Source organism: Opisthocomus hoazin, chromosome 4 (assembly GCF_030867145.1).
Source record: "Opisthocomus hoazin isolate bOpiHoa1 chromosome 4, bOpiHoa1.hap1, whole genome shotgun sequence".
Classification (NCBI taxonomy): Eukaryota; Metazoa; Chordata; class Aves; order Opisthocomiformes; family Opisthocomidae; genus Opisthocomus; species Opisthocomus hoazin.
This window is the reverse complement of record NC_134417.1, coordinates 88,360,794-88,375,410: the sequence shown is the minus strand read 5'-3', so window position 1 is coordinate 88,375,410 and position 14,617 is coordinate 88,360,794. Positions and strand designations below refer to the sequence as shown.

At 39.3% G+C, this 14,617-nt stretch overlaps 1 protein-coding gene across 1 annotated transcript in view; it reads left to right on the top strand.

The window, feature by feature from the left end:
• The window catches only part of LOC104337204 (sodium channel protein type 5 subunit alpha-like), a 34,493-nt gene extending 27,286 nt beyond the window's left edge, over nucleotides 1-7,207 (top strand). Inside the window, exons 23-27 of the mRNA XM_075417929.1 lie at nucleotides 240-293; nucleotides 2,046-2,187; nucleotides 2,815-2,915; nucleotides 3,352-3,622; nucleotides 6,009-7,207. Of these exons, the coding sequence (XP_075274044.1) occupies nucleotides 240-293; nucleotides 2,046-2,187; nucleotides 2,815-2,915; nucleotides 3,352-3,622; nucleotides 6,009-7,207 (1,767 nt within the window). The remainder of the gene's footprint in view (nucleotides 1-239; nucleotides 294-2,045; nucleotides 2,188-2,814; nucleotides 2,916-3,351; nucleotides 3,623-6,008) is intronic.
• Nucleotides 7,208-14,617: the final 7,410 nt, after the last annotated feature.

Here is a 14,617-nt window from a genome sequence, read left to right as displayed (position 1 = left end):
CTTTAGCAGACCATGCTAGTGAAGGTTTGCCCTGTTCTAGGACATCATGTTCTGTATCACCCTAGCATGCTTTCTCATCCTGATAAGGCTGAAAATGCCACACATACATCAGGGGAAAGTTTCCCTAAAGTCATTTTCCTAAAAGTCAGGCTCTTTCTCAGTGTCATTCAGATATTGCAAATGATGTGAAGACTTATACCCTGAAAGTTCAATGCATTTTCCTTAATTTCTTATTCTAGGCAACATTTAAAGGTTGGATGGACATCATGTATGCGGCAGTAGATTCACGAGAGGTCAGTCACTGTATTAAAACTTTCTTTTTTGTTAGTGCTACTGCTTTCTGCAAAAACGTTAGGATTTTTACACTTTAATATCTGCTGTTTGTCTGTGCTAAATATTTCCAGTAAATATTTCATCTGCAAATGACTGATAGTATCCTAAAGCTAATCCATTATAATGGAGAGTGGGATTCAACTCCAGATCCACCTACCTGGATGCAGTTACCCATAGTGTAGGGTCTCCGGGTGAGTTTGTCTCCAGGTGCCCTCCATGGTTAATGAAGATCTAGTCAATATGCTCAGAGGGATCTAGGGAGCATTTCAGCTCACCCTGAGCATATATATTGGTCAGCTGAGCACCTCTTCATACTATATTGACTCTACTAATAACTGAATGTCCGTCAGCTAGCAGGGGAGTTCTGAGTCCCCACTCGCATGGAGGCACCTACCTTCACACATCTTCTTTTATGAAACTCAAGGTTGGAGGAAATCTTAATGATTTACAGTAATATGTAAATGTACTGTAAATTTATAGCACACATCAAAAATAAAACCAGATTTCATCAAGAATTGAGCTATTGTGGATAAGCAACCATTTTAAATACATTGTTAGGCATCACTAGTATTATTTTGCTTGCTCTTTATATTGCCAGGAGTTCACTGTCTTATAAGAAATGTCATCTGATGTTATACAGAGCAAAGTGGTATGTCTTTGGAGGCAAAGCATTTGAAATGAGGAGGCTATATTAATTTGATCATAACTTCAAAGGAATCATATGATTTTATAAGTAACCATATATGAAAATGGTTATTTCTATTTGAATAACTATTTTTCTTGTCCTGGTTTTGATTTTTGTCTGTAATAGCTATAGAAGAGGTTTTTTGCTAAGAAGGAAAATATCTAGGCCAAGATTTTTAACGCAAGAGCTTGGAATTAGACTTCTAAATAGTTTGTTTGATTTTTCAAGTAATGAGCAATTTACAGCTTCTATTCTTATTGGATGAAGCTAAGCTTATGCTTCTGAAATGCTTGTGAAAATCATGCAACTCAATTAACAGTAATGGTTTCTATTGGCTTTAGTAGGGCATCAATCAACTGAAAATTGTAAGATTTTAAGTCACGTTTGAAAATTACAAAACCCCACAACAATCAGCTTTTATGAAGAAAAAAAGACATTTAAAATAATACTAAAATTCATTCACTATTAGTCATAGTCTTAGTTTTGCTCTACAAGTTTCTCAGAGCAAATATATTAAATAAAAATATTAATTACATTATTCTGTTCTGTAATGATTTAGTTAGAATCTACATAACCATTGTAAAAGAAATCAAATTAATAAGTTGTCATAGTATAAACACTTTGTATTATTATTACTTTGAGCCATATTTTTTGGTTATCTCTCAGGTGTTGTGCTTGGTATACCACTTTGTAAGGTTTGTGTTTAATTTCAAAAGGGGTAGTAGTCAGCATCAGAGCAATAATGTCCCCATGAGAAAGTAGAATTCTGGTGCATCAAGCAGTCACGGTATGAATGTTACTTTCGTCCACCTCTTTGTTCCCCTTCAAAAGTATATACATCTAATATTTTGTTCTGTGCACTATTGGTAGTTTTCAACTGTACCAGTTTTGTCAGAATTAGCAGTAGGGCTGTAAATCTTAGCTCCTCCTGGAATTAGTTTATGAGAGGATCTGCAATATGAAGATTATTCTGCATTGGATTCATGTTGTTATTGGTCATTTTTCCTGTTGATTCTCATTCTTGCAGAAAAATGAGCAGCCGCAAATGGAACACAGTCTATTTATGTATCTCTACTTTGTGAATTTCATCATCTTTGGATCTTTCTTTACCCTGAATCTCTTTGTTGGTGTTATTATTGACAACTTCAACCAGCAAAAGAAAAAGATAAGTATATTGGTTGTGCTCCCAGGCACCTACTATATCTCGAGCAATGCTATATTTAGAGAACAAGGTCCTTGCTACACACAGAATCTAAAACTTCTATTGGCATTTGCAAGAGCATTAGTAATTAAGTTAGCAGAAGTAACACCCATGGTGAGTTTCTTCCTCTGTTCTTTTCCCCTGTAACCTGGACACCCTGCTCTTTCCCCACATATCGAAGGCAATGGCATCTTCTCTGCAGCCCTTTACAATTTTGCTCCTTTTTGAGAACAGAGCAAGGCAGGAGAATCATCATTTAAAAAGTTCTCTGGTACAGATGCTCTGGTGAGTATTTTGGTTATTTATTGAGACCAGGAAGAGGGAAGCTAGGGAAAGATTTGTTCCTGTTCAGGCTTTCAGTAGGTCCCTTGTTTTCACGCTCTCTGTGCTAGCTGGGTTTCACCCCAGGACTTCTGCTCTGTGAATGTATGGTTTGTGCCACGCTGTTTTTTTGGACACAGTTATGCATTATGAAAAGGGCTAGTACCAGCAAGATGTGAAAAAGGAAGGAATGTTGGTTTCCAGTATTTTAGATCGTAACTACAATAGCGCTGCTTTCTCACCAAGTAACAGTGACATTTCATTAAATACTTAGGTGGGGAAGATATCTTCATGACGGAAGAACAGAAAAAATATTACAATGCAATGAAAAAGTTGGGATCCAAGAAACCTCAAAAACCCATTCCAAGACCGCGGGTAAGACTGTCTGAATTCTTGAAAGGGAAAACGCATTACAAAATTGCAGTATAATTCACTGAAAAGTGCATATGTTTATAAAGTGCATATAAAATATTTATACAAATTATTTATACTGTCTTTACAATGATACTCAAACAGTGCTCTAAAGAGAGTTCCATACAAAAAAGTTGCACTGAAAGATGTCACAGGTTAAATATTTATTAAGTTCTCTGCATAAATATTTTTGGGTTTTACATTCACCTTACAACTGATTAAAATTCAGGATGGGAAGAGATTTTTTACATCATTTTTATACTCAGCCTTTCTTAAATTTCTCTGACTTCACAATAGTTGAGTGACTTTGCAACATAAAAATTTGAGCTGTCGGAAACATGTACAAACATGTACCTGCTCCTTCCATAACTGATGCCACGTGTATTTTTTTTTCCTCTAGAACAGATACCAAGGGTTCCTTTTTGACATTGTAACATGCCAGGCCTTTGATGTTGTCATCATGATTCTCATATGCCTTAACATGATTGCCATGATGGTGGAAACCCACGGGCAAAGTGAAATGAAGACTAACATCCTTGAGAAAATCAATATACTCTTCGTTGCTGTCTTTACCGCAGAATGTGTGCTGAAATTGGTGGCTCTGAGGCAGTACTATTTCTCAAATGCCTGGAACATATTTGATATAGTGGTTGTGACCATGTCACTTATTGGTAAGTAAAATTGGTTTGGCAAATTCTTTGCTTCTTTACAATTACATTCTTGTAATTACAATTACATTAATTACATTACATTGTAATTCTTTACAATTATTATGATTTTCACAAAAAATAGTTAAAATTTGTCAACTGCAAATGGATGTTGAAATGAAATTAATTATACTGTTAGATATTGAGGAAAAAGAACTCTCACCTAAAAAATCCACCATGATTATATTAAAATACTATAAACTAAGATTTTTAAAAACTTTTACAATTTCCTTTTGATTTTTTTTTAAATGAAGTCTGTGTTATATAAAGTCTTTCACGGTGGTTCTTTCAATTGTTTTTGCCTAGTCTGAAAGACAGAATTAACCCAGCATACCAGTACATCATTATGTGATAATTTCCATTGTTACAGATTTAGTACCAACTAAGAAATCTTTGATCAAATAAAAATTGCTGGGTTTTGTCGTCTGAGTTTCTAACAGAGAAATGAAATATATAGAAAATTGTCACAAATAGGTGATTTAGGCTCTCTTAAAGAATCACTGACAAAGGTATTACCAAAGTGATTTTACTATGATGTTGTAAATGTGTGACTTAACAAAGTTTGGTGGCAAGGTTCCCCCTGTTAATTACTACATGCAAGAAACATGCAAAGGAAAATGGAGTTACACTCAAGTTAGAATGATTCACAGAGAGACCAGAGACAAAAAGGGTAAGGAAGACCCTCCAGTTGAGTCACGAGGTTTGGAATGGACACCCTTGCTTTCTAAACTCCCTCTCAGAGAGGAATCTAGATGTGGCTGGATCCAGACTTAGCTCCAGACTTGATCAACAGTTTACTTCTAAATGACTATACATGAATGTTTCATTAGCATTAATTCAGCATAAAATCCAGCATTCAATCAAAGTTACCAAGGCAAGATCAAAGCTATCATACTACAGGGTTAGGTGCAGTACCGGTCACTTTCCAAAGGTTTGCTGTCTGTGAAAGATCTCTCTGCCTCGAGGAGGAAACTTGAGGGGTATCCCAGCTCAAGACGAGATCATCGCCATACAGCCATGCTGCCTAGTAGGGAGAGCTCCAAGAAGGCTCACTTAGGCTGTCATATTTATGGGATAAAGTGGTTGGCTTGTAGACAAGTTACTTGCCATGGGAAGGGTTTGCAGGAGACTCCTAGTAACCAGAACTTCCATTGTTCCTTGAAAAATGGGTCTTGAAAAAGCCACCTGCTGTTCATGAGTTATCACATGATTGGTGTTCCAGGCTCATATGTGTGGATGCTCACTGTGCCACTCTGTTGCGGGTTTCAAGTTGAAACTAGAAGAGTTCTTGGCCTGGCTATAGCTCAGGCCTTTACCTCCTTTGGAGCCTGCACCAAACCACCACCGGTCTGGTCAAGGTGTGGAGTGCACCCATCATAAGAATGTGAAGACTGGGATTATAGACTACAGAATTCAGTTTCTGGAAATTCAGGCATAACTGATTGAAAATAAGCGTGTAACAGAATAGAAAAGAGCTACACAAATGTATTAGCATTTATTTGAAGGGATTGCAAAGGGAGAGGGGGGTAAAGAGATATCCTGCCAGTTTAACTATTCCTAGGGCTAGTACTGTCAAAATAGCAGAAGGCATTTAGGGGAAGAAAAGTATTTTGTCTCTGTAACATGAGTTATATTTTGGATGACAATAAGAATATAGCTCTTCCTTGAGAAGTTAAGTTCCTGGAGTGGAAATCCAGAAAAATCTGTCCAAAACATCTAAATCTATAAAAGCCAAATCTCTTCTAGTGCTATAAGATCTGTAATTTTTTTTAATGCAAACTAAAGATAAAATAACATCTATGTGTAGCTCTGCCCCTGGATAAACTAAAAGCCATTGTAGAGTGGCATGCACAACTTCTGCGTTCATCACTGGTTTTGCTTATATATATCTTGACTATACTATCTAAATGATGACTACGACATAGTTATTACAACTTATTTTCTTAGTTTAGCTTGTAGTATGAGTATTTAAAGCCAAATTTAGAAGATAAATATATAAACTGCACCTGCTGAAGTATTCATGAAACCAGCAACAAAGAAAACCACGAGTCACCAAGAGTGAACTGATGTGGGTATTTTGAAGATGTGCATAGAAAGGTGCTTGCCATCCTTACTGCAACGGGTACTATCTTCCGGTGGCTGAAAGATGTAGTAGTTCACTACTACAGCTGTAGTAGCTAACTTCTACAGCCCTTTTTTCAACTCTAACTTCTGTGAAAGGTTGTTCTGGTAGGGTCTTAACATACACACATCAGATATTTTTTCAACTGTACAGATATTATAATTTCATCCTACTACTAGTTAAGCATAAATGGGACATTCTAACCAGTTATTATCCTTTCCATTTTAGTCTTACTGCTTTCTGGCATCGGTAAAGCATTTGCACGTTTCGTACCAACTACACTCTTCAGGGTCATTCGCTTGGCTCGGATTGGACGAATACTGAGACTCATCAGGGCTGCCAGAGGAATTCGAACTCTGCTTTTTGCGTTAATGATGTCCTTGCCTGCTCTATTTAACATTGGCCTCTTGCTTTTTCTGGTCATGTTCATTTATGCTATTTTTGGCATGGCTAATTTTGCCTATGTGAAGATGGAAGATGGCATTGATGACATGTTCAACTTCCAAACCTTTGGTAACAGCATGCTCTGTCTCTTCCAAATCACCACGTCAGCTGGCTGGGATGGTCTTCTCAGTCCTATTTTAAACACTGGGCCACCGCACTGTGATCCAAACATAAATGGTACTATAGGTGAATGTGGTAAACCTGCCATAGGTATTATTTATTTTGTAAGTTACATCATTGTATCATTTCTCATTGTTGTAAACATGTACATAGCTGTTATTCTGGAGAACTTCAATGCTGCTACTGAGGAAAGCACAGAGCCTTTAGGGGAAGATGACTTTGACATCTTTTATGAAATCTGGGAGAAGTTTGATCCTGAGGCAACTCAGTTTATAACTTTCTCTGCACTTTCAGACTTTGCAGATGCTCTGGCTGAACCTTTACGTGTACCAAAACCAAACAAAGTTGAACTCGTAGCAATGGACCTGCCTATGGTCAGTGGAGATAGAATCCACTGCTTGGATATCTTGTTTGCTTTTACCAAAAGAGTGTTAGGAGATTCTGGAGAGCTCGATACTCTTAAAGTGCAAATGGAGGAGAAGTTCATGGCTGCCAATCCATCCAAAAAATCCTACGAGCCAATCTCCACCACTCTCAGACACAGACAAGAGGAAGCTTCTGCCACTGTCATCCAGCGTGCCTACAGGAGTCACTTGCTCCTGCGCTCCGTAAAGCAGGCCTCTTACCTGTACCATCACAGAACTTGCAGTGGTAACACTCTTGGAGGTGCTGTTCCAGAAAAAGACGGACTTATTGCATCTATGATGGGTGAAAACTACGGTAGGAGTCCTGACAAGTCTGAAACTTTGTCCTCAGCATCCTTTCCTCCATCATATGACAGTGTCACAAGAGCCAGTAGTGGCAATCTTATGGTCGAGAATGGAGAAATTATAGGTAATCAACAATCCCCAGACATTAAATAGGTCATCAGTGACAATGTTGTTAAGAATATTTTAAAATGTTCACAGAAGCTTATAGTGTAAATACACATCAGCTGAGGCAACCTCCCTATTAAACAAAGTCTGTTGATCATGATCAGTTAAACATAGTTAGATATAATCACTTAACTGTGATAGCTGCTAAAATGCAGCCTTTGACCCTGCTATGTTCAGTTCTGTTCAATTTTTACATGGGCAGAGATAAAAGCTGTGAAAAATTCTGGATCTGTCTGATCATGGGCACCCACTACAAAGCAGGTCCCGTGGTACCCGAGTGTTGCGGTGTATTCACAGCAGCAAGAGGTGACGGCTGCTGACAGACATTGCTCTCAAGGTCAGGATGGACGGGGCTCTGAGCAACCTGATCCAGCAGAAGACGTCCCTGCTCATTGCATGGGGGTTGGACTAGATGGCCTTGAATGGTCCCTTCCAACCCAAACAATTCTATGATTCTATGATTACCCCTGGTGCAAGAAGCAGAGAAAAGCCCAAGCAACAAAAGACCTACTGGAGAACGGGATAAGAATGTCAGTGTTAAGATAAATTGCCAAACTCAAAGGAGCTAAAACTTATCCTTAGTCCATTTGTGATTGATGTTCTTATTATAAACTTCTTAAGCAAATGGCTGCTGAATTTTTTTTTTTCCTATGTTTGGGGACTGATATACCACAAACATAGTCACTGCATGATCCACAGATATGCCACAATGTAGTGGACTTCTTCCAACACAATCAATTTACAGAATAATTCATGGAATGTATGGTATTGTAGTTGTGCTGCTGCAGCTTAATGACATAATAAATACAACTGTTAGTATTACAGAAGTTGTATTGATCTGGGTAAAACCTTGCTTTATATTTTGCCTGTGAGGATTATTTTATTTAACCCGGTTTCGGCTGGCAGCAAGGCGAAGGCAGCTGTGCTGTATGTCCATCAGTCACTCCATAACAAATTGTGTTCATTACACACTTTCCTCAAACTTCACAGAATGGTGAAGTTTCATGCTCAAGTTCATTCCTGCCAATGTGGTGGAGAGACACAAATAAGCATTTCCACTTGGGGGGAAAGCGACAGTATCACTTCAACCATTCCCTTAGACATCAGAAGCCCAGACTGGGGAGCACCACATGGGCCCCATCAGAGCTGCCCTTGGTCATGGTGCTGAGCATCATCCATGGCCATGGAGTAAGGCCTTGGCCTAAGGTAGATGTGTCCCGTTATTGGTAGGAGCCTTTCTCCCTTCTGCCTGAGCTTTTCTGGTGGGAGTACTATTTTTTTTTTTCTCCTGCAAAGATTAGAAGAAATCAAAGTACTAGTAATCTGGACAATCAGGAAATCTGTGTTGAAGCCTTTTGGTCTGGGGTTAATTTAAGACTAAGGATATAAACTCTATTTCTCATGAAACTACATGTGCACATGGTCTCTCAAAATCCTCACCACATTTTCCTTATAAAAGTCTTTATATTTCTTCATGTCTTTACTCACGTGGGCTTTTTTCATAAAACCACACACCCAAAAAATACTCAGTCTTTTGTCTTTTGTACATGCACTTTGGAGATATTTTCAGCTGATACACTTGGCTGTCTAATGCCTGTTGTGTTATCCTTTGTCATGCACTAGACGTAGTCATAAAGTACTCTTGACATTTTAATTTCTTATTTAAAATTCAGACACGTTACATGCAAGTCAATGTAAGATACTTTTTATTCTTCGAAGTTGCAAGGTAGTAGTTGTGTGGTCATTGTTGGTGTTGGCAGATTCCGGCAAGGCTCAGGTGAGATTTCCTCTCTGTACTGATTTCAGTTAGAAAGGAAACCAGCTGTTGTGACTGAGTGGGACTTGCTGTACCCTCTGCTTGCAACCTGCAAGAAGTTTCCTAATCTCTTCAAAACCCCTTCTCTACTGTGGCAGTTATATGTCCTGTCTTGTGTTGCTTTCCTTGTTTCCTGTCTTTTTCACCTCTTCAGACTGTGAGCTCTTTGGACAGAAATTCTCTTTTACTGTGAACCATAAATTACACCTTAATAATGAGACTGTTTTCAGTTAATACTGTCTGAACACTGATTGCAAATAAATAGTATTAATAATACCTTTTAATTTTCATTTCCTCTGTGGTATTTCCTTAGCTTCCCCTAGCCATCACAGCATCTATAATTAGTTTTGACTAATACTCCCTCAGATTTTAAGACAAATGCACACTGAATCTGCTTTGTACCAGAGAAGTCAACAGCTCTGTGCCACTGGAACCCAGGGGACTCTATTCCTTCACACTATAGAATAAAACTAATAACTACAAAAGAATTAATATAATTAAAATATTTTTAGTTGGCTAAAATAATTTTTAAACCACTTGCACAGTTTGTTGTCCACCGCAGTTTAGGAGCTGACTACATCTCACTTGTGAGATGCTGTTTCCCAGCTCCAGACTGTCCAATGTCTGCTTCCCATGATGTGCAGAGCCTACTGAGAAGCAGTAACGAGCCACATGCACTGTTCTTATTGATTTGGGTGTGCACTGAACAGTCATATAATCACAGAATCATTTAGGTTGGAAATGACCCTTAAGACCACCGAGTCCAACCATAACCCGAACACCGTCAAGCCCACCACCACACCATGTCCCTAAGCACCACATCCACAAGTCTTTTAAATACCTCCAGGGATGGTGACTCAACTGCTTCTCTGGGTAGCCTGTTCCAGAGCTTGATAACCCTTCCAGTGAAGAAGTTTTTCCTAATATCCAGTCGAAACCTCAACTGGCAACTTGAGCCCTGACATCGCATCCTCTTGGGAGTTTATGTATGTCCATACCCAGATGTAAGGCAACTTGTCTTTACCAGTTTGTGTGCCAGGATGGGGTATTTATGATCGTAAGAATAGTTTATATTATTATTAATAACAACTGATAACAATTAATTATCATATTATTAATACTAATTAATAACTAATATTATAATCAGCTACCTACAAACCTCATTGAAGTTCATCTCTCTGGGAAGGCCACCTCTGCAGCTGAGTCGGATATCCACCAGTGTAGACTGAATGCAAAAGATCATTTGGTGCCCTAAGTGAATGGTTTATTGGTGCAAGAAATGACAAGTACCCCCTAGGGTGAACTCCACCTTCTGCAGAAACCCTTTTGTGTAAAGGTGATATCGTTTTGGGGAAGGTAAGCCTCTTGGCATGTGCTTTAATCCTTCTGTTTTTCCTCTGAAATTTGCCTCTGAATTTTGGATCCTACCGACGTCCACACAAAAATGCTAGTTCCTCGTGATGACTGCTTGGCATACAGTCTTATTTCCAAATGGATTGCCATCCTTTTTGGCCATACTGCACAATGTTTGATGTCCTAGCCCCCTTTTAGGCACTACTCTGAGCATTGCCTTAACAGACTGGTCTCATCAACAGTTCATGATCTGTGCATCACTTACAAATTTTACCCCGAATTATTACATTTTTAAGAGGTTATTGATAGAGACAACAAAAACATGAGGGCTGAGTGCTTTCCACTTTGACAGCCCATGAAAAACACCAGCTCAGTAATAAGGTGTTTCTGTTTGTTCCTTTGATAAAGATACACCACAATAAATGCACCAATGAAGGGCATCAGAGTACCAGAACAACTGTACCTCTCTGTAATGGGCTTGATTTCACTACCTAAAGAACATACATTTTTCAGAGGAAATCAAAGTAATGAAAAGGCCTTGATTGTTTACACCCTGGTTAAAAGATTTAAAGAGAAAAAAAACAAAAACTATGTGGAACTAACCAATAAAAAACTGTTTTCTTCAGCAAAAATTGGGACCTATAGCATAAGCTAGACTGACTTTTCCATTGAGACTATCATTATTAACAGGACCATGCTGATAATTTATTTCAGTATTTCTTAGCTCTTGAGTGAATCAACGGACCTGCAAGGCAGGAAACTCCTGTTACCCTTTTGAGCAAAGAGATGTTTTTCCTCCGATTTGTGAGATACATTTGCAATTCAACAGTTGAGAATTAAAACTGGGTTAAGTGCAGAGAAGCAATACTAGAATGAATAACAATCTGTGTTATGAAAAGAGAATCAAGTTTAGTTTGCTCAGCCTAGAAATAACAGCTGAGACGACACGTCATAACTCTCAGTAAACAAAGCAGGTGTGAAAATACGAGCAAGGGAGAAAAACATTCAAAAGACAGATAGAATAGTCAGGAAAAAATTACCCTGGAGATGAGATTCTTCAGGGGATGGAGTCGTGAATCTGCTTTGCAGCAGGAGCAGAGGAACCAGCCTAACCATAAGTTGAATACTTATGTATTTCTTCAAAGGATTATGTGCCACTGCACTTTCCAGGGGATGTGTCACCCAGCAGACCCCTTGGTTCCTGCTTGAAATTCTCCAAATTTCATAAAGTCAATACTGGGATCTGCAACAGGACAATGAAACTTGTTGAATGCTTCCTCCTAGTGGTTTTAGATCAAAATGACATAATCAAAGTGCAAAAAAAGTTGGGGCCTCTATCTCAACTATAGAGATTGAAATCTAAACAGATAAATAATTGTCTCAAAAAAAAGTATTAGCAGCAAGAAGAGAGCTTAGAGGGAATGGGAGAAAGGATTGTGCTAAAGCAATGCTACAGTGTAAAGGTCAGAAAATTAAATGAATGAGGATTTCCAGTGTAAAAGAGGATTAGATCATGAAGAGGAAACTGAAACAATAATAAATAACTCATTGACTATAGAAGAAAGAAGAATAAAAAATAAAATGTGGAATCGGCTTCAAATGGGTCAGGGATGAGGTTTTTGACAGTTTTAGGGTCAAAGATAATCTATCTATACCTGTATGATAAAGATTAGGCAAATAGTCTCCTTCATTTTCATTGAAGATGATCCTCAATATGGAATTACATTTTCCTTGGATAACAAGAAATGTTTGAATGGAAATGTGAGTACATCCACGGATGAATACAGAATGGCATTAAAGCAATGGGAGTCAGGGGCCAGAATATCCCCTGTTCAAAAATGCTGTTGAGAGCTGACACGTGAAACTGCAGATCAGTCAGTAAGGATTTTGTGAGAATCTGTCAAATCAGGAAAGGTAGCAGGACGGAAAAAACCCCCCACAAAACCCAGTCCAAAAGTAGTGCTTGTATTTGAAAAGGAGGTAACAACCAATTCAAGCAATCAGAGACTTACTAATCTGAACTAAGTGTGTTGCAGGGCTGTGGAACACATTTTGAAGGGGAAATAATGAAAGACTTGAAGGAAAGTGGAAAATGGTGTAAAACAGGTTTGAAAGCTAATTACAAAGAAAGAAGAATGTAGTAGATCTTTCCACTGGTATTCTGATAAACAAAATGTAATAGGGCAGAGCACGAAGTCTTCTACTGCGGGCCAAATAGGGACATTTGCCTCCAGGTGATGGGAACAGCAGAGCACTGCGAAGACCTGGATAAATTACTGAAACTGAATGGTGTTGATGCATAATGAGATGCAATCGTGAAATGGAGAAATGTGAGTGAAGATCTGTCAGCTGAGGCACAGTCCATGGAGTGCAGAATGTGCTAATGCAATGGGAAGGCACGGGTGAGGTGGCATCTGCGCCCATGTATGGATTGGTACATGATGCTCAAGAAAGATTCATATGAATCAATCAAGAATTAAAGGGCTTCTACAATAGACAGGGGATTAGAAAGGCTTTAGAAAGAAGCCTGGAATTCTGCCTTGTTTAATCCTGTAAAACGAAAGTTGAGAGGAGAGGTGGGACTGTTCCTGAGAGGGGAATAAATGTCAGTGAGGGTTAAACCAGAGCACAGAGCAATGCTGATTTTGAATACAGCCCGCATCAGCCACCCTTCCTCCCAAGTGCATAGGAGGAGTGCAGTTTCCCTGTGATGCATTTTCTCTGTGGAAGCTTTCCATGATCCCATGGCTATGGGCCAGGCCTCTGGAGCAGAAGAAAGCTGGAAAATGCACCTAGAAAAATTGTCATCTGTACCCTATTGGTCTCAGAGCATAAGTTGCTCCAGAACAGCAACATCATCCAAAATGTGTTTGCTTACCTCATCCAGTCGATTGAGACGGTCCCTGACTGAGACCTCTGATGTGTTGGTCAGCAACACCAGAAGGTGAAAAGAGATTTTCCTGCAACAAGCATGAAGTAAATTCCGCAGCCGGGTATAGGGTGTAGCAGAGCAGGCTGACATGCTCACAAGTCTTGTGCAAAATGAGTGTTAATATAATTGCAGGCAAATAGACGCAGAAGCTTGTTGGACAGGTACTGAACTAAGGTTTGCACAAGCCGATATGCAGTGGCCACAGATCTGGGGGGTTTGCTTTTGGATAGTATGAACACAAAGCAACTGAGTGACCATAGTGCAGGTTGCTACACTATAACTATGTCGTGTCTCCACTGAAAGGAGCTGGAAACACAGGTTTAAAGGCTGCAAAATACCTTGCAGGTGAGTGTTGGGCTGCATTTGACAAAAATAAGTTGTCCAGCTAGGGTTATATCTCCTGACCTGAAGACATCAAGGGGAATGTCTGCTCCCTGGTGATTTGTTCCACAGTTAATTAACCTTACACTTAAAATCACAAGCCTACCTTCTCATTTAAATTAGCTTGACTTCAGCTCCAAGCCACTGGTTCTTGATATACCTTCAATATTACATTAAAAAGTTCTTTAAAACCTGCTATTTTCGTTCAATGAAGGCACTTATTTACTGTCACCTCTCTATTATTTTAATGTGAGTGAATGACCTCTTAAAGCATCTCACACAGGCATTTTTCTCATCAATCAAATAATCTTTTGTCTCTTTTTGGTGTCTTGCTATATCTGACCCATCAAAGCCATAGCTGTTGCCTGCCATGATCATTACAGTCCTGATATTATGCAGCAAATTTTCCCTCTCCTGGGAGCTGAAGAGCATGAAAGAACTGTAAGGAGTGTTAATGAATGTGTCAGGGAAAGGGTTAACCCATTCAGCCACCAGGAGCCAGCTGCAGGCTATGAAAGGTCAGGAAAAAAAACTTCTATATAAGGAAGGAGAGGCTTGCTTAGAATAGAGGTGTATGTTTGGAGGGAGGATGTCTCAGTTCTGTTCAGGTAAGGTGTGGGAGAGCTAGGTGCTGTTTTGGGGAAAAGAGGTGGTTTGAAGACTAGCAGCTGGAGGAAAGCTTGGATGGGTTTAGTGGGACTGGATAATTTTGGGTAATTGGGAGCTTTTGTGGGTGGGAGGTAATCCCAGGAGGTGATCCATCTACCCTGGTGAGCTATGGAGTACCTTGATGTTTTATTCTGATGTCAAACTCCTTGGTGGGAGGAGATGACTCTGCTCCATGAGAGGGACCAGGCTGAGTCTGAGCCAGCCCAGAAAGCAGGTGCCTGCTAGCAGCATGCTGAGGAGAGGCAGC